Source organism: Pelobates fuscus, chromosome 3 (genome assembly GCF_036172605.1).
Source record: "Pelobates fuscus isolate aPelFus1 chromosome 3, aPelFus1.pri, whole genome shotgun sequence".
Taxonomy (NCBI): Eukaryota; Metazoa; Chordata; class Amphibia; order Anura; family Pelobatidae; genus Pelobates; species Pelobates fuscus.
Genome location: NC_086319.1, coordinates 161240617 through 161268237, shown reverse-complemented (window position 1 = coordinate 161268237; position 27621 = coordinate 161240617). Strand labels below are relative to the sequence as shown.

General features: G+C 43.6%; 1 protein-coding gene across 1 annotated transcript in view; it reads right to left on the bottom strand.

Annotated features, from left to right (window-relative positions):
• The window catches only part of LOC134602584 (uncharacterized), a 41984-nt gene that overhangs the window by 7213 nt on the left and 7150 nt on the right, over positions 1–27621 (bottom strand). The window contains exons 2-10 of the mRNA XM_063447597.1: positions 21336–21559; positions 17209–17535; positions 16489–16577; positions 9383–9560; positions 7334–7562; positions 6254–6708; positions 3946–4084; positions 2294–2460; positions 1796–1956 (exon numbers count right to left, since the gene is read on the bottom strand). Coding sequence (XP_063303667.1) covers positions 1796–1956; positions 2294–2460; positions 3946–4084; positions 6254–6708; positions 7334–7562; positions 9383–9560; positions 16489–16577; positions 17209–17535; positions 21336–21536 — 1946 coding nt within the window. The 5' untranslated portion in view covers positions 21537–21559. The remainder of the gene's footprint in view (positions 1–1795; positions 1957–2293; positions 2461–3945; positions 4085–6253; positions 6709–7333; positions 7563–9382; positions 9561–16488; positions 16578–17208; positions 17536–21335; positions 21560–27621) is intronic.

The window sequence follows — 27621 nt, the reverse complement described above, 5'->3', positions numbered from 1 at the left end:
ACAGTCTGCAGCTCCGCCGGGTGTGAGCTGCAGACTGTGCAGTGTCTCGTTATCTCTGGCCAATCAGAGCATTGCCGTGGTAACTCTGACTTCTGAATATCGCAAGACACTGCACAGTCAGTAGCACACACCTGCCGGAGCTGCAGACTGTGCAGACTCACACCTGGCGGAGCTGCAGACTGTGCTGGCTCTCTGCCTCTCAGGGCAGATTGGAGAGAGCCCACTGGACCACCAGGGATCAAAGACACTGGACCACCAGGGGAAAAAAATTAAGGTATTTTTAAAATTACAATCCCCTCCCTCACTGTCACCCCAGCCCACTGTGTCATCCCCTCCCTCAGTCACTCGGCCAACCCTTCCCTTACTGTGTCACCTCAGTCACTCTACCACCTGTCACCCCCTCCCTCCCCTAGTCACTCTGCCACCCCCTCCCTTACTGTGTCACACCCTCCCTCCCTCAGTCACTCTGCCACCCCCTCGCTTACTGTGTCACCCCCCCTTACTGTGTCAACCCCTCCCTCAGTCACTCTACCACCTGTCACCCCCTCCCTCACTCGGCCCCCTCTCCCTTACTGTGTCACCCCCTCCCTTCATCCCTCAGTCACTCTACCACCTGTCAACCACTTCCTCACTCTGCCACACCTCCCTCCATCACTGTGCCACCCCCTCCCTCCATCACTCTGCCACCTGTCACCCCGTCCCTACCTCAGTAACTCTGCCACCTGTCACCCCCTCCCTCACTTGGTCACCCCCTCCCTTACTGTGTCACCCCCGCCCTCACTCAGTCACTCTGCCACCTGTCCCCCCTTCCCTCACTGTGTCACCCCTTCCCTCCTGCAGCCACTATACACGCACACACACAGACTGCATCCACTATACACACACACACATACTGCATCCACCATGCGCACACACACTGCATCCACTATACACACACACTGCATCCACTATACACACACTTTGCATCCACTATATACACACATGCTCTGCATCCCCTATCCACACACTTCCATTACAAAATACACACACGCTGCATCCACTATACAGACACACAATGCATTCAATGCAATCCACATCCACTGCAGCCACTACACAAATACACACTGTGCATCCACTACACAGACAATGCATTCACTACACGCATTGCAAAACATAATGGATGTGGGCGTTTTTTTTGCTTGGTGTGGTTTTGTTGGGGCTTGGGGGGTGCGGGGAGGCAGCATTTAATCCTTTGATCCAGGCAGCACAATGCCTTGGGCCGGCCCTGGCAGTAGCCAACAGGCAGCTAGTTTAGAAATCAGTCAATGGCATGACATCCTGTAGGACTGACTCACTGTACTTATATATACTCAATCTATTTTTATTGTTGATGCTTCTTCTACTGGTAACAAACCACTTGGTTCCAAATTAACATTGAAAATTTCCTATTTTCCACACAATGGACATCTCATGTAAGGTTATTTATTGTCTTATTACTATATTGATGGGTTTGGGAACATGCTACATGCTCAGAGTGATGTTGTGAAATGTATCAAGTATATGGTGACTCTTTAGGAAGCAATTCCAGACAATGAATTATTGGTTACTAATATGGAAAGTTATTTACAACAACGATGCACATTTACTTCCCATAATAAAGTTGGCCAGATCACCAATTTATTATGGATTATAAAAGCCTAGCTTAATGAACTAAAGGGTAGATTGGGTAACCGAAGTACAGCAATGGAAGAGAAGCAGATGGAAGATGATGGAAAGGTCGTTTACTATTTGTTACCAACTATTCCAGACGTCCTACCTTCTGCTGTCCTGGAGCATGTATTCTCTGTACTCCATATTTTGCATCTTCTCCTCCCTACTCCTCACTCTCTGCTCAGCCTGTATTCTCAAGAGATTCATTTTTGCAGCTTCTTTTTGGTCTTTGAGCTCTTGAGATTTTTGTGCTTTCAGCTCATGTTTCTATTTAAATTCAAATATATTATTTAACATTAATGTCTTTAATAAATTCAGGATGTTTCTGGTTTATGATTGTCCTTTTGCAACTTATTATGAATGGGTTGTTGGATGTTTAACAACAATTATATGATACTTTTTGAAATAAATAATTGTGGAGAGATTTCCTTTTCATCAGAAGATAAAAACTAATACTGCAGGGTCATTCACAGCCACGTGGCTCTTCTGATCTGGAAATCAAATGGATGGGGGAGTGGATGACTAGATGGGCCAAATAAATAACTTATCAGAATCCAATGCTGTACTCCTGTGCTAATGCTGGCATTGTACATATATAACTTACTAATATCAATGGGGTGGTTCTAGGTCTCCTTTCACGAACTGCTGCTTCCAAAGCCAAACGGTCTTCTTTCATTGCCTTCTCGATACTGTGTAGGGTCTTCTGTAGGTGCGTCATATGGCCTGTACTGTTTGGTGACGAATCTCTGTACGAAATATTAGCTAGGCCACCTAATCAAATGCAATATTAAAACACATTTGTAATAAAAGAATACTAAGTGATCTCCAGAAAAAGACTTAGCCCAGTCTTCACAGTTGATTCCATCAAATTCCATTATATAGAAAATGAGGAAACAAAATGTATGTATTACATTGAGATAGTAATTAACGTGGAGTTTCTGTATGAGAGAGCCCCAGGTTATGACAAACCACTGAAATTTGGCAAAAAATGGGAACACTGGAACAAAAGACTACTTAGAGCGGCTCTGTCACGCAATTTCAAAAGTTAGTATTTCATAAAGGGCAAATTTTACTGAAATTCCAACTCAGTCAAAAGATATACTGAGACAAAGTAGATATATGTCCTCTGCTTGAAAAAAAGGCAGAGATCCTTTTGTCAAGCTTTTCATTTCCACCAGTGACAGCTTTATGGGAGAAAGCTCTTTCTATGAATGAAGGACCTTGTGAGATCCTCCATAGACCTCAATGCTGTGCTCTCGCACATGCATAAGAGTACAGCGCTGACTTCGGCTCTTGGCAGCTGAAGTGCCAGGAGCTAAAGAGAAGCAGATATAAGGTTCAGGTAAGTAAAATCTACCTTCCCCTGCCCCTCATTGCCACCAGACCTCCAGCGATTATGTCACTGTCAGGGTTCTTTGCAGATTATGCAAAGACCATAGGCGGTGACAGACCCATGATAAAGCATGACCACTATAATAGGTTCTAGTGATTACGGTGATTGCTCTGTCCCATTAAGAAAGCTCTGGAATCTTTTCTGGGTATTATCCTATATAACAAACAGGGTATTAACAGCTTGTTGATCCAAGGAGAAATCTAATTGCAACTTTTTTTTCCTTTTTGTGACACTTCAGTAAATCTTGCAAGTTTTTTATTTTGCTTTTTTTTTTTTTTTTTAAAGGGACACTGTAGGCATCCAGACAACTTCAGCTTATTGAAGTGGTCTGGGTGCATTGTCCTTTTTGCACTTAGTGCTGCAATGTTAAACATTGCAGTTCCAAAGAAACTGTAATGTTTACATTGCAGCTCTAAGTCTGTCTACAGTGGCTGTCTACTGGACAGCCACTAGAGGGCTTCCTGTATCGAAACGTACTTTTGGTCCGGTATCTCTCGCTGGATGTCCTCACGCTCAGCATGAGGACCTCCAGCATCAGATTTTTCTTCATAGGAAAGCATTGATTAATGTCAGCAGCGGGGGAGAAGCGTGGGCGGAGCCTGACCCAGCACTGAGGAACATCAGCGCTGGATTCATGTAAGTGTCTGAAGAGTGGTGATCAACTACTTTCTGCATGCATGCAGTGCAGATTTAGCAACCCTTTGATAATGTGATAACGACTGATCATATTTTTTATACAATGTTATGAAGCCATTAGCTAAAGTAAAGTACTGACAATAATTGGAAAATCTCATAGCCCATTATTTTACCTTTTAAAATACAGCAGAATAGATTGCCAAGGAATTGCACAGTACACATATTACCTTCTGTTAATTTGAACTCTGACTTAATAGGGCTGCATTGTCTTATTTTAGGCTCTGTATTTCCTGGGCTGCAGTGTTCTCCAGGGTGCATTTTGTTTTTTAAACCTCTGTTACAGAAAGGGGATTCCTTCTGAGACACCTACAAGAGAAATAATAAATTAAAGTTGTATTTACTCTGAAAATTATACTTAAATATGCTCAATAACAGAAAACACTACAACACTAAACAATAGATTAGGCACACTGAAGTGAGCACATGCAGCAAACCAGGTAACGTTTCTTTTCATGCAGTGTAAAAGCTAAATACTGTTCCTGAGAATATAGATTGAACCATCTTTACCATGATGTATTTTCCCAAAACACTCCTTGGAGGCCATTAACTGCCAACCAAAGCAACGAGGAAGTAAAATGAGAGCACACGTGTTGCTAGTGCTGAGTTGTGAATCTTACATTAATATGAAGTGGGGTTTTCACTAAATTTAGGAATTGTCAAGAAGTGAAATGTAAATAGCAAATTTTAGGCCAAAGTAGTCAAGCTAGAAAAAATAGTGATGTTGGGGAATTTTTCCAAATTGTGATGTTTCTTAATCAAAAAATTATTAGAAGCACTTTGTAGGGGAACTATTCATCACAAACATATTTTATCATCACCATTAGCTTTTCTTTAAACAGGCAGTATGAGGTTTAAGGGTGGTGGGTGTGGGTGTATGTGTTCATAAGCAATAACAACCCCTGCCTGTGAGTGTAGAATCAAGAGCCTAGGTGTCTGACATGCGGCCCATGGCCCAAATACGACTCCTGGTTTTGAGGTGCGGCCTGCCGCAGGGCCTCACTGAGAGGGCCCGTGCGCTTAAGGCCACTCAATGGCACTGTGTCTTCAGGGGACCAGTCAGCGCTTCGGCCCTTTAACAACGAGACAAGGTGATGATGTCAGTGCTTAGAGGAGAAAGCAACAGGTGCAGATGTCAGTGCACGGGAGGATGATGTCAGTGCACGGGAGGAGAAGGCAACAGGAGGAGAAGGCAACAGGTGCACGGGTGGAGAAGGCAACAGGTGCAGACTGGGAGAGCTGAAAGCTCTGACTCCCAACAGCCTTAGCCAGCCACTGGACCCCAGGGAAGTCACCATTCTGCATCCAAAAGTTAGGAAACAGGAGGGTGGCTAAAAATGTACATTTTGCATGTTTGTCTTTTTGTGCGTCGATATCTGTATGTCTATCTTTCTGTCTGTCTGTATCTGTTTGTATGTGCATCTATCTGCATGTATGCCAGTGTGTGCCCCTGTGTATCTGTGTGTGTCTGTGTTTGTATCTGAATGTGTCATTCTGTGTGTCTGTGTATCTGCATGTTTGTCAGTGTGTATATGTGTAGCCAAGGACGTTTTAGCCGTGAGGCAAACAAGGCATTTGCCTTGGGCGTCATTTTCCAGGGGGCGGCAAAAAACGCTGCCCCCAAATGCCCAGGGCCGCCCGCCAGCGGCTAACTGACATGCTGGGCTGGCGGGCGGCGCTGGCGGGCGGCTGATGAGGGAGCACTTCCTCTGAGCTGTCTGCTCAGCTCCCTCGCGCGCCGCAGAGTGAGGCTGGGAGCCGGAATATGACGTCACAAAACCAGGATAAACCACTGTGTGTATCTATGTGTATCTGTCTGTATGTGTGTCAGAGTGTGCCCCTGTCTATCTGTACGAGTGTCATTCTATGTATCTGAATGTGTGTCAGTGTGTTTATCTGTATGTTTGCTAGTGTGTGTCTGTATATCTTCATGTGTACCTGTATGTTTGTCTGTGTTTGTATCTGTATGTATGTATGTTGTGTATAGCTGCATGTATGTCAGTGTGCGTGTGTCTGTTTATCTGTATGTGTGTATCTGTGTATCTGCCTTCTTGTCAGTGAGTTTATCTGTGCATATGTATGTGTGTCATTGTATGCACCTGTGTGCCTGTGTATCTGCATGTCTGTAACTGTGTGTGTGTATCTATATGTCTGCCAGTGTTTACATCTGTATGTGTGTCAGTGTGTGATTTTATTGCAGTGAAAAATGAGTGTGCCCCACGCACACATACATTTATGATTAAGTGGCACACTGCAGAAAAAACTTGGACACTCCTGATCTAGAGGCAGCACAAGAAAGAGTTTGGCTTGGACACATTCATTTTAGTTAAAAGCCACACATTCACATCTGTAATTAAAGGAATACATTGCTTTTCTGTAATCTGAATGATGGTTTTCCATTTAATTCTGAAGATGATTTAAGTTTTTGTACCAAGGAATGCACATTATTGAAAGTGCAGATGGATGGGATAGAGCTACCTTTGTACTTTTCTTTTTTGTTTTCTCCTGGTAACTGACATCTTGCTGTAGGACCTTCTGCTTCCCCATTCCCTTGCCTGCCTTCTTTTTTATCAATGCTGAGCTGTAGACCTGGGTAAATGACCTTTGAAAAGCAGCCCAGGGTTCTTCTGGCATGTGGCATTTCAGGCACACACCTTGTTCAGGACCACAGTATAGGCAGGAATGAGAGCCCAAACTATTGGATGGTTTCAGTGCCTCTTCTATTGGCCAACTGGAAGGTCTATACCCGAGAGGTGTGGGGAAAGGATATCCAGAATAAGATTGTGCAAGCTTCCTACGAGTGTCCAATGGAATATGCAGCTCCAAGATGATGTGGTCGCACAAACGCTGAGAGATCCAAACAGCCATTCCAGGAGGGATTCTCTTCGTCTTTCCATTCCAGAATGTTACTAGAACGCCATTACTTTCAAAGGCTGGAAAATAAAACACACAAGAGACTCTTAATGGGTCAGTATTGCTTATGACCTGAGGAAGAGAGGGAACTCTCTAAAGCTTTTTACGTTTCGGTAGTCCAGTAAAAAGGAATCACTGCATCTGCAATACTTTTGTTATTTTGTTATCAGAATTACAGGACTATTTAGACTACACCGATCTATATTCTCATCTTAATTGATATTACACACACGATGTATCCACTAAATAATGAATAAAAAAAGTGCAAAATGAAGGCTAAAATAGACAAGCTAAAAAAATGAATACATTTTTTTTTTTTATCTACTTTGCCCTACATTGTGCAATTTAGTTCTCCTTGTTGATTCATTGTTATGACGATTACCCATATCAAGTAATACACTGTTAGCCAAGTCTAAGATATATAATATTAACATATGCAGAAGGGGCAAATCAGAGAAAATACTTATGCCTTAGAACAGATAAAGTAAAAGTAATATTTGACAGTACATATTACATTTTCACATTTTAAGCAGTTTAAATACATAAAACGTATTAAGAGATTCTTAATGTTGATTTTATATTATATCCATTGTGGTAGCAAATACAAAGAAATGGAAAACAATTTTGCTTTAGTCAAAGTCACACCTAAACTGCGCTCCCTGCTCTCTGAGCCCTGTAGTACGGTTCCAGGTGCATACTGCTCTATGTTGGATTCCAGGGGAGCTAGAACATGGTCTCCGGGTGATAAAGGTCTCCATCGGGCATCTTCATAGTGAATTAAATAACCGACTTGGGTCTCCTGCATCCGGAATTGAGCTTTGCCCTTTAAAGAGCGACATTTCTCAAATTCGACAAGAAATCGATCCTTGGACCCCTAAGAAGAGAAAAGATGGTGACATTAGATAGCGGGTCAATTAACATTAGTAGTACAGAGATACATCAGCAAATAAATACTTCATCCTATTTCTAGTACTATTCAGTCATTTAAGTGCACTTGCCTAGGTGCTTTTGCATGCAAGAGAAATAAATTATATATATTAATTCCATGATAGATCAATATTTATAATTATTATAGCATGTTTTAGGAGACGCATGATTTAATGTTGAGCAAAAAACTTAAAAAAAAGTTATTCACAAAAACAGCCAAACTGAAAACAGATGGCTTGGAGAATTTATCCAATGTGAATATTTTTACAGAAACTTTCAAGTTCACTTTGAATTCCTTCCTTATATGGAGAAACATCATATTTACTGAATCTTGCTTTAATAATTCTTATCTACTGTTTATTTTGACATGTTTTCCATTTGCAAATTTTTCAAGACAATATTTTAATGTAAAATATGCCAACTATGAAATTAACTTAGCTTCTAGTAATTATACTGATGAGTAATTACACTGATAAAGTGTATTTTCAGACAGGTAATAGGAAGACTGTGATACCATGGGAATATAAATCACTCGGCTCTCCCAAAATGCTCTACAAACATATATCCATGGATGCCTGTTGCCAGCTTGACTTCACCACTGCCAATCGGAAGACTAACCTCATGGTTTGAGATGAATTCATATACTTTGCCTGAGGCACAACATCCCATCTCATGTTCTCATAAATATTTAATTGATTATAGAGAACTCAAGATGGGAATATTCCCAACGTGATGCATTTCCTTGCAGAATAATAATATCTTCATATTTATACTGAAAACTTTTCTTATTAATTTTTATTGGAGAAGTGCACTGTAGTCCATAAAATACAGCATATTTACTGGACAGTAAAAACCAAAGAAAAAAAAGTTACCTGCGCTCTTCCCAAATCCCTATGCATATTTAAATAAATGGAGGCTATTTAGTAACTCCAATGACCATTAGATGGAAGCCCATCTGCCTACACTGACTATTTACCTTGCTTCCTTGAGCTATATCTAGTGAGACAGAGAGGGGTATTTCTCTGAACCCCTACATACTTATTAACAATTAATAGGGTATGTATTCACTTTTTGTATTTGTATTCACTTTTGTATCACGCAGCTATATTACAATGCTGCCGCCCACACCATGTGTTCCCTATTAAGGGTTAATAAGTATGTAGGGGTTTAGAGAATTGTCTCTCTCTCTCTGTCTCATTAGAGATATCTTTGCCTAAAGCTCAAGGAAGCAAGGTGTATAGTCAGCGTAGGACCCACCCAAGAGGTTTTCCTTGACGTGGCAGGTGGGCTTCCATCTAAAGGCCATTGGAGTAACTAAATAGCCTCCATTTATTTAAATATGCATAAGGATTTGGGAAGAGCGCATGTAACTTTTTACTGTATGTATTGGGGTTGATGTGTACTATGGGCGTTGCTGCTGCCCAGGAGTAGTGGGAGTTTGAGCGCAGGACTTGTTTTTTGTATTTATATTCATAGGACAGCTTTAATGGGTAGTAGAAGATGTGGTTTAAGCACAATTTAAAAGATACACATTACTTACACATTACTGGAAATCTGTGTTCAATTCTGTTCAATGTAGGTAATAACATTAGCAAAAAGGGTTTAATTTACTTCCCACAGAAATCTTATAGAAACTTAATTTATATCTGTGGGACCTACACAAAGACTGGATGGAGCACAAGAGGGCTATGTACTGAATTCATCATATATTACTGGGCCAGCCAACACCTAATATATAGTATGGGAAGTCTGACCCTACAAACTCACCTCTACTTCTTGTACGATGTGGCCAAGATAATAAAACCCATCAGTCTCTCTCCGTGCCAGAACTCGTGCTCCACGGAAAAGACAGAGAGCCTCAAGTGGAAGGTGCACAGAATCGCTGGTTGCTGTAAATTCTGCTGAATGCTTTTTAAAAGCCGAGTAACAGGGCAATGGCAACTCTCTGTGAAAATGGATTTGATCAGAAAGAATACATAGTACAGTAATTGTACGACAAATACAGATACCTGAAACTAGGTGCTGATTACGCAGCAGTAAGCATCTTTCCAATGTTTGATATCAGAAAGAATAAAGTCTCATATTGTATTGTACTTATACAAGTTATCAAATTATGCTGTAGGTATGGTTGTTAAGACTTTGATAGAAAAAGTGATCTATACGATGTATCATAGGGTAATAATCAATGACATGCTTAGAAATGCACAGAAACAAATTATTTAATTTACCATAAAACACATTTGGAAACTAATAATTTTTAATTTATTCAGATATGTGTCGTGCTTTGTGCATATATATATATCCTTTTAGGGAAAATATATTTTTAAGAATGTATTCTGAGCCATAGGGGCGATAGAGGGCAACAGGGCCCCGGGTCCAGATGGGTACGACGGGGCCTATTATAAAGCACTACGGACAGAGCTAGTGCCACACCTGACGGCTATGTACCAGGACTGGATGGGGGGGGGACGGCCCACGCAGAACTGGCCACAGCAGACGTGATACTAATCCCAAAGCCGGGGAGAGATGACACGAAAGTAACCAATTACCGCCCCATTTCCCTAATCAACGTTGACACTAAAATATATGCAAAAATCCTGGCCACCAGGCTGGGCAATATTCTGCTAAGGGTGATGTGGCGAAACCAACCTCGCCACTGGGCCCTGGAGAAGCCGGTTTGCCCGCCTCCTACCTGCTGACTATGGCCCCTGGATTATTTGGGGCATATTGTATTTTATTGTGCGACTGCTGGCCCTTTAAGCACAGTGAATGGTATTTTATTGTACTGCTGCTGGCCCTTTAAGAACCGTCTGGGGACATCTTGTAACTTTGGTGAACAATGCTCCTTTAAGACTATGTCCCCAGACCTGTAAAATAACTTGCCCCTGGCTTTCTCCCTCTTGGTTCAGTAAATAGGGCTTACTGAACCAAGTACCACACAGGCGGACCACCCAGAAGTTAAAGTATGCAGGCAATTTACCTCCCCGGCTGTGAGGTTACTGCAGGTTAATTGTACGTGGCGGCGGTCATCTTTGTTCAGTCGAACGCGGTCAGCGGTGTATACTAAAGATTCTGTGGAACTGAAATCGGCTACACATTTTACCGAACACCGCTGACCCTTACCTTCTTCCATACTGAACTTGCAGCTCCAGAGACTAAGTCCCGTTCGAAATGGGACTTAGTAGTTTTTCGGCATGAAATTAACCGACCGCACAGCCCAAATCTATGGAACTGTTTTGGGAAAATGTGCTTGCGGTCGGTCATAAAGGGACCTCCAGCTAACTTTTGATCCACTGGAGGGATTTGGCTGATTTTTGGAAGGGTTTATGTTTAAAGTGTGCTGATTCCAAATATGTAATTATGAAGATTAGATGTATGGTTTTAAAGTTATAGCACATGTATAAAAACTGTATTTTCCCTGGCTGTAATAATTATGTTAACTGGTTATCTGAGGGGAGGGAACCTGGGGGTTGTAACCATTATGCTATTGGTTGTTTTGTCCCTCCCTGTGGGCGGTCCTCTTTCTCAACACTTGTAATAAAAGCCAGGCTGGATGTGCCAGTCCAGAGTTCCTGTTTTACCCTCAAAGTGAAGTGTCGTCTCATTATTGGGGGAAGGATTTATTGCATGCTGTTCCAGTTGACTGCTAGGAGTGTAAGCCTATTCGTATGGTTCCTATTCAACGGTCTACAGCATTCCTATGCTTGAGAAGATTCATATGCTGCATCGGTTCGGTGATTGTGGTGTCTGCCAGAGTGCTTGGAGTCCTCAGGAACCGCTAGGAGCATCCATTAACGGAGGTACCCAGTCGGGGTGCCAGGCGATCCGTTACAGGTGGTCCATGCAGACCAGGTGGGATTTGTACCAACCAGGCAACTATATGAAAATACAAGAAGGGCCGTGGACCTGATCTGGTGGGCCGGACAGACCCGAACGCCTTCTCTCGTCCTGTCCCTGGACGCAGAGAAGGCCTTCGACAGGATCCAATGGCATTACTTGTTCGCCCTCCTGCGCCATATAGGCTTACCAGACAATTACATCACGGCGGTTAGAGCACTATACACTTCCCCACAGGCGCAGATAGCCATGCCAGGGGTGATCCCGAAGCCATTTAAGCTAAGCAATGGTACTCGGCAGGGCTGCCCGCTCTCACCACTCCTTTTCATTTTGGCCCTAGAACCCCTCCTGCACAAGATCAGGGTCCACCCTAAAATACAAGGGCTGACAATATCAACAGAACAATATAAAGTATCTGCATACGCAGACGACATCCTAATAATGATTACGGATGTGAAAAGCTCTCTCCCAAACCTGATCCACCTACTAGGGGAATTCACGCAGGTATCGGGGTATAAAATAAACCTAGAGAAATCAGAAGCTATGCCGCTGGGGTTGACGGCAGAGGACACGGCGCTAATAGGGACAACGGCACAAATCAAACTTAACCAACAACACATAAAATACCTGGGAATACGATTAACGAAGGATGTCACACGACTATTTCAGGAAAATTACACGTCAATGATAAAAACACTAAATAAAGACTTAGAAAAATGGCATGAAAAGCCGATCTCATGGATCTGTAGACTTCATGCCATAAAGATGAATGTTTTGCCGAGGATGTTATTCCTGTTCCAGGCACTGCCCATCAAACTCACGAAAGGGGATCTCCAACTCTTACAAACCACAATAGATAATTTTATTTGGGCACACAAAAGGCATAGAATTGCTAGACGCACACTCTACAGACCAAAGGCACTGGGGGGGATTAGGGCTGCCCAACCTCCACCTATATTATTTATCAGCACAATTAGCTCAAATAATAGAGTGGCATTCACCCCCAGAGACACGTAGATGGGCAGACCTGGAATCACTAATGATGTGATCCGACCTCCCTCAGTACTGGATATGGGTCCCAAAACCAGATAGACCAGCCCTGCGCACAATCTGCCCTGCTATAACTAATTCCATCAGAATATGGGACACCACCGCACATAAATACGCATTGACCAGAACACCCTTACCCCTCACCCCCTATTTGAGAAACAAAGCATTCCCACCCGGCATGAGGGCACGCGATTTTAAAGGATTGGAACACACGGGCCTACAAAGGTACTACCAATTATACAAAGGGGACACAGTCAAAACGTTTGAGGAGCTAAAACAACTGGCACCATTACAAACCAGAGACCTCTTCAGGTACATCCAATTACACGATTTCGCAAAACACCCCGGCATAAGAAAGACAGCTAGGGCTCCACTGACCAGCTATGAGAAATTATGCATCACAGAATCAACACGCAAGGGCTTGATCACCACATTACAGAGGCGGCTCTCTAATTAGGCGATTTAGGCGGCCGCCTAAGGCCTCGCGCTTGCTGGGGCCTCGCGGCCGCCTAAATCGCCTCAGGGCAGAATGAACTGTCGGGTTCTCGGTCAATGACCGAGGACCCGACAGTGAGAGGGGGCCCGGCGGCTTGCCCAGTATGCCGCCGGGTGGCCCCTCCACATGGTCAGCCCACATGGAGAGCCAGCCTCTGATCTGCAGCTCCGCCGAGTGCAGAGCTGCAGATCACATAATGTGGTTCTCGCGAGCACACAGAGCGTTGCCGCGGGTTACCACGGCAATGCTCTGACAGGCTCTCGCGAGAACAAGGTCTGCAGCTCTCGCGGAGCTGCAGACAGAACAGTCATCCCACCGGACCACCAGGGAGTTTCAACCACTGGACCACCAGGTAATTATATAATAAAGGTATTTTAGTGTGTGGAGGCTTGTCACAGCCTCCACACACACTGTCCCCAAAAATACCCACCCACCCTCACTGCCCCAAAACTACCCACCCTCACTGCCCAACCTCACTGCCCCAAAACTACCCACCCTCACTGCCCACCCTCACTGCCCCAAAACTACCCACCCTCACTGCCCAACCTCACTGCCCTAAAACTACCCACCCTCACTGCCCACCCTCACTGCCCCAAAACTACCCACCCTCACTGCCCCAAAACTACCCACCCTCACTGCCCAACCTCACTGCCCCAAAACTACCCACCCTCACTGCCCAACCTCACTGCCCCAAAACTACCCACCCTCACTGCCCACCCTCACTGCCCCAAAACTACCCACCCTCACTGCCCAACCTCACTGCCCCAAAACTAACCACCCTCACTGCCCCAAAACTACCCACCCTCACTGCCCAACCTCACTGCCCCAAAACTACCCACCCTCACTGCCCCAAAACTACCCACCCTCACTGCCCAACCTCACTGCCCCAAAACTACCCACCCTCACTGCCCAACCTCACTGCCCCAAAACTATCCACCCTCACTGCCCACCCTCACTGCCCCAAAACTACCCACCCTCACTGCCCAACCTCACTGCCCCAAAACTGCCCAACCTCACTGCCCCAAAACTACCCACCCTCACTGCCCAACCTCACTGCCCCAAAACTACCCACCCTCACTGCCCACCCTCACTGCCTCAAAACTACCCACCCTCACTGCCCACCCTCACTGCCCCAAAACTACCCACCCTCACTGCCCACCCTCACTGCCCCAAAACTACCCACCCTCACTGCCCCAACAATTCCCACCCACCCTCAATTCCCACCCACTGCCCCCTCATGCTGTCACACACCCTGCCCTCACTACACTGTGTCCCATACACCTTGCCCTTCCTATCTGGAACACACCCTGTACCCTCACACTGTCACACACTGCCCCTGTCCCCTCACACTGTCACACACTGTCATCTTCCTCCTCACTGTCACCTACTCACACCCTGCCCCCAAAAGTGTCACATTCCTCCACACTGCTCTCTCAGCCTGTTACCCTTTCACACACTTGCAACCCATATTGTCAGCCCCCAACACTATGTCACCAATACATACAGTCCCCCCTCCCACACACTGCCCCTGCACACACTGTCACCCTTTCCAACACTGCCTCCCACACTCTCGCCTACCCACCGTCACAATTCCACACACACTGTCACCCCCCACATGCTGTCATGCCCCCTTCACCTCGCTCACATTAACCTCTCCTAATCTTGTTGCTCTCACCCCCTCCATCCATACCACAATTACTGGCCCTCGCTCTTCTACACTCACCCTATCACATTAATCCCCCTAATCCTATCACACTCATCTTCTCTCATACTGTCACACTCATCCTTTTTCACATTAACCCTTTCACGTGGGCCCAACCATGCCACACTCACCCTGTCACGTAATCATGTCGGCTCACTTTCCCTTTGCCTTGTCAGTTGTCACACTCCCTACTCCAGCCGTTCAACACATAACCCATAACCCTGTCAAACTCACCCCCTCTTTACCCTATCACATTAACTTCTCCTATCCTGTCACTCACCCTGTCACATAACCCTCCCTCATCCTGTCACTCTCACCTCCCCTCGCCCTGTCACACCTTCTCCTTTAACCGTGCCACACTCACCCCAACAGTGAATACAGAGACTAGCACTCTGTATCCAGCACTGCAAACCTGTCATACATTATAACTACAGCTCATTATACACAAGATGCAACCACTATATGTTTTTTTTTATTATGAGTGTTAGTTGGGGGCCTCTTGTTTGAGTTTCGCCTAAGGCCTCATAAAGTCTAGAGCCGCCACTGCCACATTATATGCACAACTCAGCGCCCCAGATAGAGACGCAGAACTCCCTGCCTACATCACCCAATGGGAAAAAGATTTACAACACACACTGGAAGGGGAGGACTGGAGGGACATATGGGAAGCAGCAGCGAAGGTGTCCATGTGTGTCACACTCCAGGAACAGGCTTACAAAACCCTCCTGAGGTGGTACACTACACCAGCCAAATTATATAGGATGGGGAAGACCACCACGGACACATGCTGGAGGGGCTGTGGGGAGAGAGGATCATACATCCACATGTGGTGGACATGCCCCAAAGTGGCAGGATACTGGTCGGACATTGAGACGCTGCTGACGACAGTACTAACACGACCGATAAACAAAGACCCATTGACATATCTATTAGCAAAACCACAAGATAACCTGACGACTCGAGAACAGAAACTAGTCAATAAAATAACCTTAGCGGCCAGAAGAGCACTGACCCAACAATGGCTCAGCCCGGACATTCCTCCTATGCACAAAGTAATACACAAAATAAAAGACAACTGTCTGATGGACAAATTGACAGCACAAGTACGTAACACCATGGGCACCTTCTCAAAAGTATGGCAGCCATGGGAGGACTACATAGACAGGACGCTACGGATGCCATGAGACAGACAAGGCGACATTACCTCATGAGAGCGGTGAGTGCACCCGGCGGGATCCCTCTGCCCCCCCCCCCCTCCCTCCCCTACTTACCCTAAAATCAGTTTTGGTTGGGAGCAACAGCCTACACGGTCATAAGCAAGACGCACCCTATACACCAGAGGCAGCAGGTGAGCGTACCAGACACCTATTAACACGCGGTCAGAAATGACCTACAGCAGTAGGCATACGCACAAACACTGCTCACAACAAGGCAAAGGCGCACCAATGACACTCCGATCACAGGACGGAGCAGTACACGAGCGAGCCATGCAGTTAACTAGCATTTAGATAGGTAATCCACAGCGGTACACACCAAGGCAGAATGTCCAACGGGAAAAGGGCAAAAGAAGAGGGGTGAGATATACACTTGTACAGCCCAAAGAAACGGAACAATGTATGTCAACATTATATTAAACAGTCACTTATTGCCTTTGTAACTGTAAAGATGACATGGTGCATGTGAAAATTGTAACGCTCCTTGCCTTAACTCAAAAATAAAGAATTAAAAAAAAAAAAAAAGAGAATGTATTCTGAGAAGGGACCCAAAATCTCCTTGATTGATACATACCTAAGTTCATGGTACAATGTGGGTGATTTTCTACAATGGTTTTGGGTCATGCAACCGTGGTCGCTGTGATAACGACCATCATTAGTAACCTGAAAACCATAAACACACACAGATTTTCTCAAATTAAAGTTATATACTAAAAGCTGAAAAATTCAAAGTTGAAAATGTTAATCGAACAAATGAATTAGTCGTCTTAAAATCAATACTGGACAGAGGTCCATGACAACTCAAAACATAACGAACAGCGTTCTTTTTTTTTACCTCAAAAACATACTTGCTGTTAGACTTTTCATGTGAACACTGTAAGCCAATCTCTGACCTCGCTTGCTGTGTAACTGAAGCGGGCCACCTACACCTCCTCCCTTTATCATATACGAACCATACTGACATAAAACAGACTCTATTATCTTGTTGTAGCAACGCTCTATAACTGTACGAAAAGTGCCATTCAATTGTACTTAATTGTACTCAATTGAACTCAACAGTATTCAAATGTATTTACAATGCATTATATAAAAAATGACTCCTCCTCTTCTTCCCCCTATCTGTTTCTTTACCCCAATTGCTACCTTTATATGAAAACGAAATAAAAAGTCTTAAATGGGAAAAAAAATCAAACTCCAGAAAATAACATTAGAATTTTCATATTTTAATAAATGTTCTGCTATAGGTAAGTTAGCATAAGCCCCAGTTTAGGAATACCTAATACATTTAACTTACCGTAGTTGAAGATCCTGAGGGTTTAAGATTAATCATTTTAAAGGAACCCTCAGTTTGGCTATCAGATGGTTCTCCCAAAAGGTAAATCACAGTCACTGAGCAGGAATCCTTGTAACTGCCAATCAAGCTGTAGATCCCCTGCAGCACAGTTCCAGGGAGAGCATCAATCACTAGATATACAGACTGGCACTCACTATCCTCGAAAGCTGCAGTCAGGGCATCAGTAGCACTGGCACCAGAATCGCATACCAGACTTTGGACCCATGATGTTGCTTGGGCAATAGTATCTGGGTTACATCTCACCGCACAATCACACCATTTTGTAATCTAAAATTTAAAAGTGAGAAAAAAGCATTACCAAACTAGGTACCCAAATGTGTTCTTCTATCGGGAAAATATTTTAATAGATTGACATTAAGTATATGATAGTCTTAAAATAACTAAATCCTTATTCCTCTTCCAGTAAACATCCATAGTTTTGTTCAGAGTTTTCAACCAGGATTACTTAGGCTCCACAAGGATTCATAGAATATATAAATCTATTAAATATAATGGTGTTAATTCTGGATTAAACCAGCAGTCATGGCCTGATTTCTATTTGGAACACTTAGACGAACTGCTCCAGCATTGCAAGAGACAGGCTGCAACTAATCCCTGGCATTTCCATGTAAGTGATTACAATGAGTTGCATGCTGAAAAAGGCTTTAATACATAACAGCACCCTGTCGACCTTAGGGAAGAATCAGGAGGAAGATCTGAAGGTAAGTCTACATCGATAGAAATCACTTCAACAGTGAAAAGCATGTAACAAGGTTTGTGAAATGCGATTAACAGTGGTGAGGGACCATCTCTATCTTGGTATCCCTCTGATAAGGGGTGCATATTCCCAGCCGGTGCTCATACTAGGGATCTCATGACGTTACTGATAACGTTAGAAGATCTTCAATTGTGCATGCGCGACTACACTTTAGGCATTCCTCTGGATAGGACACTGATTGGGTAGATCAACGTCCCCATGGCAGGGGGTGTAGAAACGCTAGAAGAAGCAGGCAAATGTTTTTTAAAATTATATTTACCTACTTATTCAGCTTGCAAAATGAGACAAAAGTCTTATTCAAAACTAAAATATTTGAATGAGACAGTTGTCTCAAACTGATGCATGTCCCCTTAACTAGGCATGTGCATGGGGAAAATTTTCGGTTCGGCATTCCGAAATTCGGGATTTTCACAATTCGGGAACTTCGGAACTTCGGCACTTCGGAAATTCGGCACTTCGACACTTCGGAATTTCGGGACTTCGGCACCTCGGGACTTCTCTTGCAGCCGCTTGGTAGATAACTCCCAAATTCCCACGGTATTAGGGACTTATCTACCATAAGGCTGAAAGACCTAAATTGGTCTTTCAGACAAATTTACTAATACTAAGTAAAAATTACTTAGTATTAGTACATTTTGCCCCTACTCGCTATACCGCGAGTAGGGGCATGTCTAGTAAACAGTGAGCAGCCTGTGGGGGCCCTAAAGTAAAATGATGGGGGGGACCTATTGTCCTCCCCCCTGGCCCCCACCCCTGAGCGACGGGTGGGGGCCCTAAATACTAATAAGGGGGGACCTAATGTCCTCCCCACTGGCCCCCACCCCTGAGCGGCGGGTGGGGGCCCTAAATACTAATAAGGGGAGGGGACCTAATGTCCTCCCCCCTGGCCCCCACCCCTGACCGGTAGGTGGGGGCCCTAATTGGAATAAGGGGGGGGACCTAGTGTCCTCCCCCTTGGCCCCCACCCCTCAGCAGCGGTTGAGGGCCCTAAATACTAATAAGGGGGGGACCTAAGGTCCTCCCCCCTGGCCCCAACCATAGAGCGGCGGGTGGGGGACCTAAAAAAATGTTGTTGTCCCCCTCCAAGTGACTAGGGGTCCCCAAACCCCTAGTCACCCCCTCCCCACCTAATAAAAATTATTTCCCTACCTATCCCCCTCACCCTAAAAACTAATGAGGGGGTGACCTTTAACTAAGTACCTGTAAAAAAAAAAAAAAAAATTACCATTTGATGTTTTCTTTCTTCTAAAATCTTCTTTTTTCAGCCCCCAAAAAGGCCAAATAAAAAACCATAATAACTGACGCAATTATATATAAAAAAAAAATCTATCTTCACCATGGAGGGCTCGGCGCAGACTGAGCTCTGCAGGGCGGGGGAAAGCTTATAAAGTTACTTAATCCACCAATCAGAGAGTTATGAGTCAAATTACACAGCGTGGGAAAATTCCAAAGAACTTTCCCACGCTGTGTAAAATGACACAGAGCACTCTGATTGGTGGATTTCAAACCAACTAATCAGAGTGCTGTGACAGGTAAATGTAGAGACCTTAAGCCCACCAATAAGAGTGCTCTGAGCCTAATTGCAGGGTCGGGGCAAGGCTTTATAAGCCCTAGCCCGCCCTGCAGAGGTCAGTCTGCGCCGGGTGAAGAAGGATTTATTTTTTTGCACTGTTTTCTTTTTTTTTTATAATTGCGTCGGTTAATATGTTTTTTTATTTGGCCTTTATTGGGGCTGAAAAAATAAGATTTTAGAAGAAAGAAAACATCGAATGGTAAGTTTTATTATTTTTTACAGGTACTTAGTTAAAGGTCCCCCCTCGTTATTTTTAGGGTGAGGGGGGTAGGTAGGGGGATAATTTTTATTGGGGGGGAGGGGGTGACTAGGGGTTTGGGGCCCCTAGTCACCTGGGGGGGACAACATTTTTTTTAGGGCCCCCACCCGCAGCTCAGGGGTGGGGGCCAGGGGGAAGGACCTTAGGTCCCCCCCTTATAAGTATTTAGGGCCCCACCCGCCGCTGAGGGGTGGGGGCCAGAGATAGGACACTAGGTCCCCCCCTTATTCCAATTTAGGGCCCCCACCCGCCGCTCAGGGGTGTGGGCCAGGGGGGAGGACATTAGGTCCCCCCCCTTATTTTACTGTAGGGCCCCCACCCACCGCTCAGGGGTGAGGGCCAGGGGAGAGGACATTAGGTTCCCCCCCCTTATTAGTATTTAGGGCCCCCACCCACCGCTCAGGGGTGGGGGCCAGGGGGGAGGACATTAGGTCCCCCCCTTATTTTACTGTAGGGCCCCCACCTACCGCTCTGGGGTAGGGGCCAGGGGGAGGACATTAGGTCCCCCCCTTATTAGTATTTAGGGCCCCCACACACCGCTCAGGGGTGGGGGCCAGGGAGGAGGACATTAGGTCTCCCCCCCTTATTCTGATTTAGTGCCCCCACCCACCGCTCAGGGGTGGGGGCCCGGGGGGAGAACAATAGGTCCCCCCCATTATTTTACATTAGGGCCCCCACCCAGCGTTTAGGGGTGGAGGCCAGGGGGGAGGACATTAGGTCCCCCTCTTATTCTGATTTAGGGCCCCCACCCCTGCTCACTGTTTAATAGACATGCCCCTCCTCGCGGTATAGCAAGTAGGGGCATAATTTACTAATACTAAGTAATCTTTACTTAGTATTAGTAAATTTGGCTGAAAGACCAATTTAGGTCTTTCAGCCTTTTAGTAGATAGCTCCCTAATATCGTGGGAATTAGGGAGTTATCTACTTATTCATTCCTGTCATTACATGACTGGCCAAGTAACTTACATTTTAGATGAATGTATGTTACTTGATTGTTGTAAGTGTTGCAAATGCTTACAGGTTAATCCTGGCTATGTTTGTATACTTTTTATTTAAAATTGTATACAATGTAACATTCTTCTTCTTTCACTGGGTAAGTATATTAGTACTTAGGCAATACTGTGCTTCGGAACTTCGGCACTTTGACACTTCGGAACTTCGGTAATTTCAGAACTTCGGAACTTCGGTAATTTCAGAACTTCGGGACCTCGGCAATTGGCACTTTAGCAATTCGGACATTCGAAAGTACCCGAATGTCCGAATTGTCCGAAATTCGTCCAAATTCATATTCGGACCGAAACTAATTGCACATGTCTACCTTTAACATCCCCTGTTCACTTTTTGCAACCCACACTACAGTCCTGAGTTGAGAAGCCCTGATATAACTAGTTTAATAGCGAAACAAAACCAAAACAATTATTATGGAAAATTTAATGTGTGCAACCTGGTGCTCTTAAATATTAGGAACATGCTTACCTCCCACGAGAAATAAATGATATTAAACAGAGAAGCCGTCACGTTGTTCACTATGTTGTGCAAAGCCTTAGAGACATAATTCTTCAGGAGGTTTAATTTAACAGGGTCACCCTCCAAAGAGCCCATCACAAATGTCACATTTCTTCCATGGTATTCAGGAAACAAGGACAGTGAGCAGCCCAGATTGTGAACAGCAGGCATTGTGCTGTAACTACTTCTAGGATCTGATAAGGAAGCAAAAAGAAGCAACATATTAATTTTTGTAAAATGACAAGCATCCTACGGGACAAACACAGCAGGTGTTTCCAGGAGCACAAGGACAACAGCAACAAAGACAAAAAAAATAAACTATTCACACCCATTGTCTCTATTTACTTTCTCTGTCCTCTGCAGTTGGTTTCTATAAATGCAATAGTCTCACTAATGAAATCTTTACCCCATAATGTATTATTCATATGTAAAAGGACATGCATATTATTGGACAAATATAAGGACAAACATAAGGACAAATATAATATAGAGATGGTAAGGGTCCTGCTTAACCAAACTTACAATCTAAACAGAGTGTTGTATATATAACATAATGTTTAATTAGATCCTGCTCAAGCTGAATACTGATTGGTATCTGGGTTATTTAGTAAAGTGTGAATTGACAGATATTCGAAGAGAATTTCAATTTTTTTTCAAAATAGCTGAATTGGAAAAATTTCTTATGTCACCTATTTATTCAGTTCAGCTATTTTTTGACTAAGTTTACTCACATGAACAGAAGCAGCAACAATCATAGACGAAAAAATTTCAGATACTTACATCTTTTATTCTATATATTTTCTGCCATTTTTGATCAATTTTTGAACAACGTATTGATTAAATGTACAGTATATACTTACCTTATACTGGCCACTTTAATAACATAGCCACATAACCGTAGGCACCTAGTTAACAATGTGAGTGAGAGCTCTGGAAAGCAGCAGTCAATTATTGTTATTATTATATTATAAATCACCAACATATCCAACATATTTTTTGCAAGACAAATGTTATTGTAAATGTAAACAACTAGTAACACAACTCGTTTCAAGAGGAACTGAATTCTATCCTACTTGTTATGACTCTGTTATGACTCCAGAGCTATTAAACATATACGGTTTTTATTACAGGGGCACACTAAGCACCAGAACCAATACAGCTTTATTTGTAAACACTTCAAACAATTCCTTTATCGGTTTTTACTCAGAAAATCACTTGATGCACTTCCTAGTTACAGTTCTAAAATCTTTGATGGATCAACATTTGGCATCCTCAAACTCTGCACGAAGATGCTGAACGCTTTGCATAGATGTGCATTCCTAGAATTCATCTCTATGGGGTGGTGCTAAATGGCGCAGGGCAGCAATTGGCATGCATGCACAAAAGGCAACCAAATGCTTCAGAATGGCAAAGTTCACCAGATTGGCAGACATGAGAAGCATCAGATTGGCAGAGATAATCATTAATGTTTGTTAAATATGTTGTTTGAAATAAATGTTTGAATTTCCTTTTAACAGAGACCTGTAAACGGCAAAATGTATATAACGAACAAGGGCAGTAATGTGTAAGAAATAATATTTGTTTCTAGCTTGATTCCAAAGATATCTTGAATTACTTGTTTTAATATTAACATGCCAAAGTGAGACAGCAAAGCACTGATGAGTAATTACAATGTAATAATTACTGATGAGTAATTACAAATTAATTACAAATTGTAATTAGAAATTTGCTGCATCCCATAGAACTTGTGACAGTAATTACCATTACTAGGAGCTCAAGATAGAAATGTAATTAGGTCTCTGGACGACTCTTATGTTTAAGTCACCCTGTGCCCATTATGGTGCAGGGTGTGTGTAATGTGGTTGTTTGGGTTTAAATGTTTTGTATGCTCTCCTGTCCTTCGGATGCTCACTACCAACTAGGTGGATTTGGCTATGGAGCCTGCATATCGCCATCTGTTGGAAGCACCAGCTATATGCACTACCTGAATAGAAAGGCTAGCTAATTTGCATATTCATTATTTGTATATTTGCATATGGCTAATTCTTCAGGCAGGAGTGATATTTTGTGCTAATTATTGTCTTCCCCACCGTTTTATTAATATGTTTATGTGTTATTATGAGTGCCTGTATGTTTCTCCACATGATTTGGTTTTATGTATTTATTTGAGTGTGTCAGTGTAAGCTTTATGTAATGATCATATGAACTAGTCCCAAGTAAAAAAAAAGCTTTGCATGTTAGTTCCTTTTGGAACTGTGTGTGCAGTGTGGATTTTTAAAGGACCACTATAGGCACCCAGACCACCTCAGCTTAATGAAGTGGTCTGGGTGCCAGGTCCATCTAGGATTAACCCTGCCTGCTGTAAACATAGAACTGCTATGTTCACAAATGGGTTAATCCAGCCTCTAGTGGCTGTCTCATTGACAGCCGCTAGAGGCGCTTCCGCGCTTCTCACTGTGATTTTTGAGAATGCTTTCCTATGAACTGGCTGAATGCACTCTTGCCACGCTTGCGCATTCAGCCGATGACGACCGGAGGAGGAGAGTCCCCAGCGCCGAGGGAGCCCGGCACTGGAGAAAGGTGAGTGTTTAACCCCCTTCCTCCCCCTTCAGCCCCGCGGGAGTGGGACCCTGAGGGTGGGTGCATAGGATGATACCTGCCTGGAAGGAAAGAGCTCCAGAGAGTCCGCAGTCAAGCTTCATCAACTGGGGCTGAAGCGTTCCAGGGTCATTGCAAGCGGCTAGGAAGTGGACTGGGCTGAATTACTCGGTCACAATACAGGAGCTCTGCCACAGAACTCATATAAATATTACATTGACGGGTTATTCATTAGTTTAAATTTGGTCTAAAATAACAAAACTCGTTGAAATTTGGTTGTTTCAACCAAAGGAGCTCATCTGCTACCGTCCAACGTCTGCTTTATAATCAGTAAAGTACATTTGAATCCTATAGGATTTAAATATTTGTTACACAGAATTTCAACTAAATTCATTCTAAACAAATCTAGCAGAAAACACATTTGCAAAATATATTCACTTGTTTTTTTTTTTTATCAGCTAAGCTACAGAAATCCACTATATATGTAAATTGTCTGCATATGCAATCAGAGGTTTAACACAAGAAATATACAAAGTATTATTAAAATAATAATTAACATAAATTAGTTAAAGAAACAATCTAACAATAAAGGAATACTCCAAACACTTGAGGCTCTTCATCTTACAGATGTCCCCTCTTGTACGCTTTATAAAAGTGTCAAAGTATAAAGTATCTGGGTTGCACCCTTCTGGCTGTTATTTAGACATCTGGAGAAAGTGCTCTTCCTCACTCGCTTTGTGCTCTAGCAAAAAAATGGATCTGTGACAGATCTCTCTGTCTTGAACTTACAGAGACTTATTCTTCATTCGCTAGTTTAATTCGTGTTTTCCCGTTCATGTGGACTCTATACCGTTCCCCTTTTAACTACCGAATAAAACTCCCGAACGGCCGGCCACCCAGTAGAGAAGTGTCCTGCTGGTTAACCTCTTGTCCCCATTAGAACGTTGAGGTTAACCGCAGACACCTCTTAATTGATGCCTGTAGCTGGGTGGCCGCCATTCGTATCCCGAACACGAGGTCCCGGCCATTTTAAATCCACGAACGCTCAGCGGTGTTCGGCGGTAAACTCATGGAACTCAAAACGGACACTTTTTGGCACGAACACAGCTGAAGCCGCCGACCTCCCTTCTCCTTCGTTAGAAAACTCACAAAGGTCCCTGTATGCAGTATTTTGTCTGCGAATAAGCCATACCCCAGATAGCCATCCCGTGGAGTCTATTCGTATGGAGAACAGACTTTGTGAACACTTTGACTCCACGGCGATTGGACTGTGTGCATAGGATCTGAGCGCTATTCTGTACTTTTGTGCGCTCAGATCCCAGCTATCTGTGGACACGTTGAATGCCTGTATTATGTCCAGTTATTGTAAAGTTTTATATTTTTATGCATTTTGTTATAATCACTTAAAATGGCGTTTGGTCGTTGTCCAGGGAGATAATTTAATTACTTCACAATTATCTCCCGGGCAGAGCAGAGGGTCTTGGGTAATTAAAGGGGCATGGCTACATGTGTAACACTGTGATTGGTTGTTGTAATGTCCTTGTCACAGTCTCCCATTTGGTCCACTAGGGGAGTGTCCACCAGGTGGGAGACCTGCATAAATACCAGGCAGGTAGCCCTCAGTAAACCAGATTCCTGCTGACCCTCAATACGGAGCTTTGTCTCGTCATTGGGGGAACTATTTGTATGGATTACGCTTGTTCGGCTGTTTGGGAGACTGACTTGTTCGTGTGATTGCTGTTCGGCTGTTTGGGAGACTTATTGGTTCGTGTGATTGCTGTTCGGCAGTTTGGAGCGCTCAGTGGTTTCCTCTGCATTCGGGAAGGGAACGTCCAATACAGCTATAACCCCTCTCCTACCGGGGGAGCCGTAACAGGATCTGAGGCTTGTCATGCTGTGGGTGCAACATGAAGGCTGCTGCACATGTGCCCTACGTCAAATGCTTCTCTATGAGAAATACTGGACTGTCCAGGAGATCATCAGTACTAATGATTAGTGGGAAACAAGGAGTTGTGTTAGCATGCTGTACGTGATTATGTTGAATGTGAAGGCCTATTAAAATAGAAGGATGTAAGAAGGAAGAGTCTCTACTGGCTGTCTCACAGACTCTAGAGCAGGGGTAGGCAACCTTTTAGTAGTCCTTTGACGTGCCGGCCCAAATGTATTAAATTCAGGTGTGTATGTTGCCGTATTCTGTTTGTGTTATTTATGGGTGCTGCAGCTACTTTGTAATATTGTTGTGCTCATGTAGACTGTTCTATTGTATATGTTCATTAGTAATTTGTGGTATTTTGTATGATACCTATGAATGTACGCTGTGTATGGGGGCTGCTTGTGGAATTGCATGTGTGGATGATATGTCACAGTGTGTTTGGCGGTGTGTGTGTGTGTGTGTGGCATTGCTTGTAGTCAGGGCCAGCGCAAGTATTTTTGCTGCCCTAGGCAAAATAAAAATTTGCCGTTCCTCACCTCCCCCCATGTGACATCACAATGCCCCACCCATTTGATCTGCCATATGAACTAACACCAGTACTGAGCACAGTGTGTGTTTACATAAAAAAGCCTGCAGGGACACGCTATAGACACTAGAACCACTACATTAAGCTGCAGTGGTTCTGGGGACTATAGTGTCTCTTTAACCCCTTAAGGACACATGACGTGTATGACACGTCATGATTCCCTTTTATTCCAGAAGTTTGGTCCTTAAGGGGTTAATGTGAGGTAAATTAGAGATTAGTGCCACGAAGAATATACTAGATTGCCTACTTACAACCAGAAGAGGATGGTGATGGGCTCTGGCTGCAGTCTAGCTCCACTGGTCTGGTGTAGAAAAGGCTCTCTAATATGTAAATTTGGTTCTATATAATTCAGTTATGGATTATGGCCTTTCATCTGCATCAAGACCGGCTGACCGTGCTTAAGGTAATTTAGAGGCTCTGTTCAAAATCTAGACATTGATAATCTTAAGAGAAATCATCAGAACAAAATATTTTGCAGTTTAAATGCCTTCGGAAGGTAGCAGATTATTTTCGAGAATCCAGACTTGTGGGTGTTCAGGCTTTTAGTGAAAAAAACTGAATTAAAGTTACTTCTGCATTAATGTTACATTGTTATATCCACCATTGGTTTTCATAGGAGAAGAGTTTGCCCCCCTCTGCTTTGGTATTTAATGTTAAATTGTGTCAAGAAGGCATCATTAATTGAAAAGATACAATCATAATGCAACTATAAAGAAAAAGTGCTACATTTATATTTTCTGCATACATGTTATATTATTATTCTTGGAAATTTTCAAAAATGTTTGCACACCACACAACATCACAAGACAAATAACCAATGTGATATCCCTCAATGTTTTTCAGCCAAGTCCAGTTTTGTCATATTGCTCCCAATTGTAGGGATTCAAGCCGTTTTAAATGGTTTGTTTCTACGATATGCTGCACACTGTTTCCCATCTCCCCTGAGAAATTACTTTACCACTTTAGCACAGAATTGAAGATTATGCTAGCTTTAGTGTACTAATAATCTTAATTTTTATAAAGACAGGAGGCGAGTATTTTTGCATATCTCTCTTTACTAAAACTCCATAGCAGTAAAGAAAGTGATAATAAGAACCAATCAAAAAACAGTAGGAGGTATAGTATTCCCAGTGAACAGG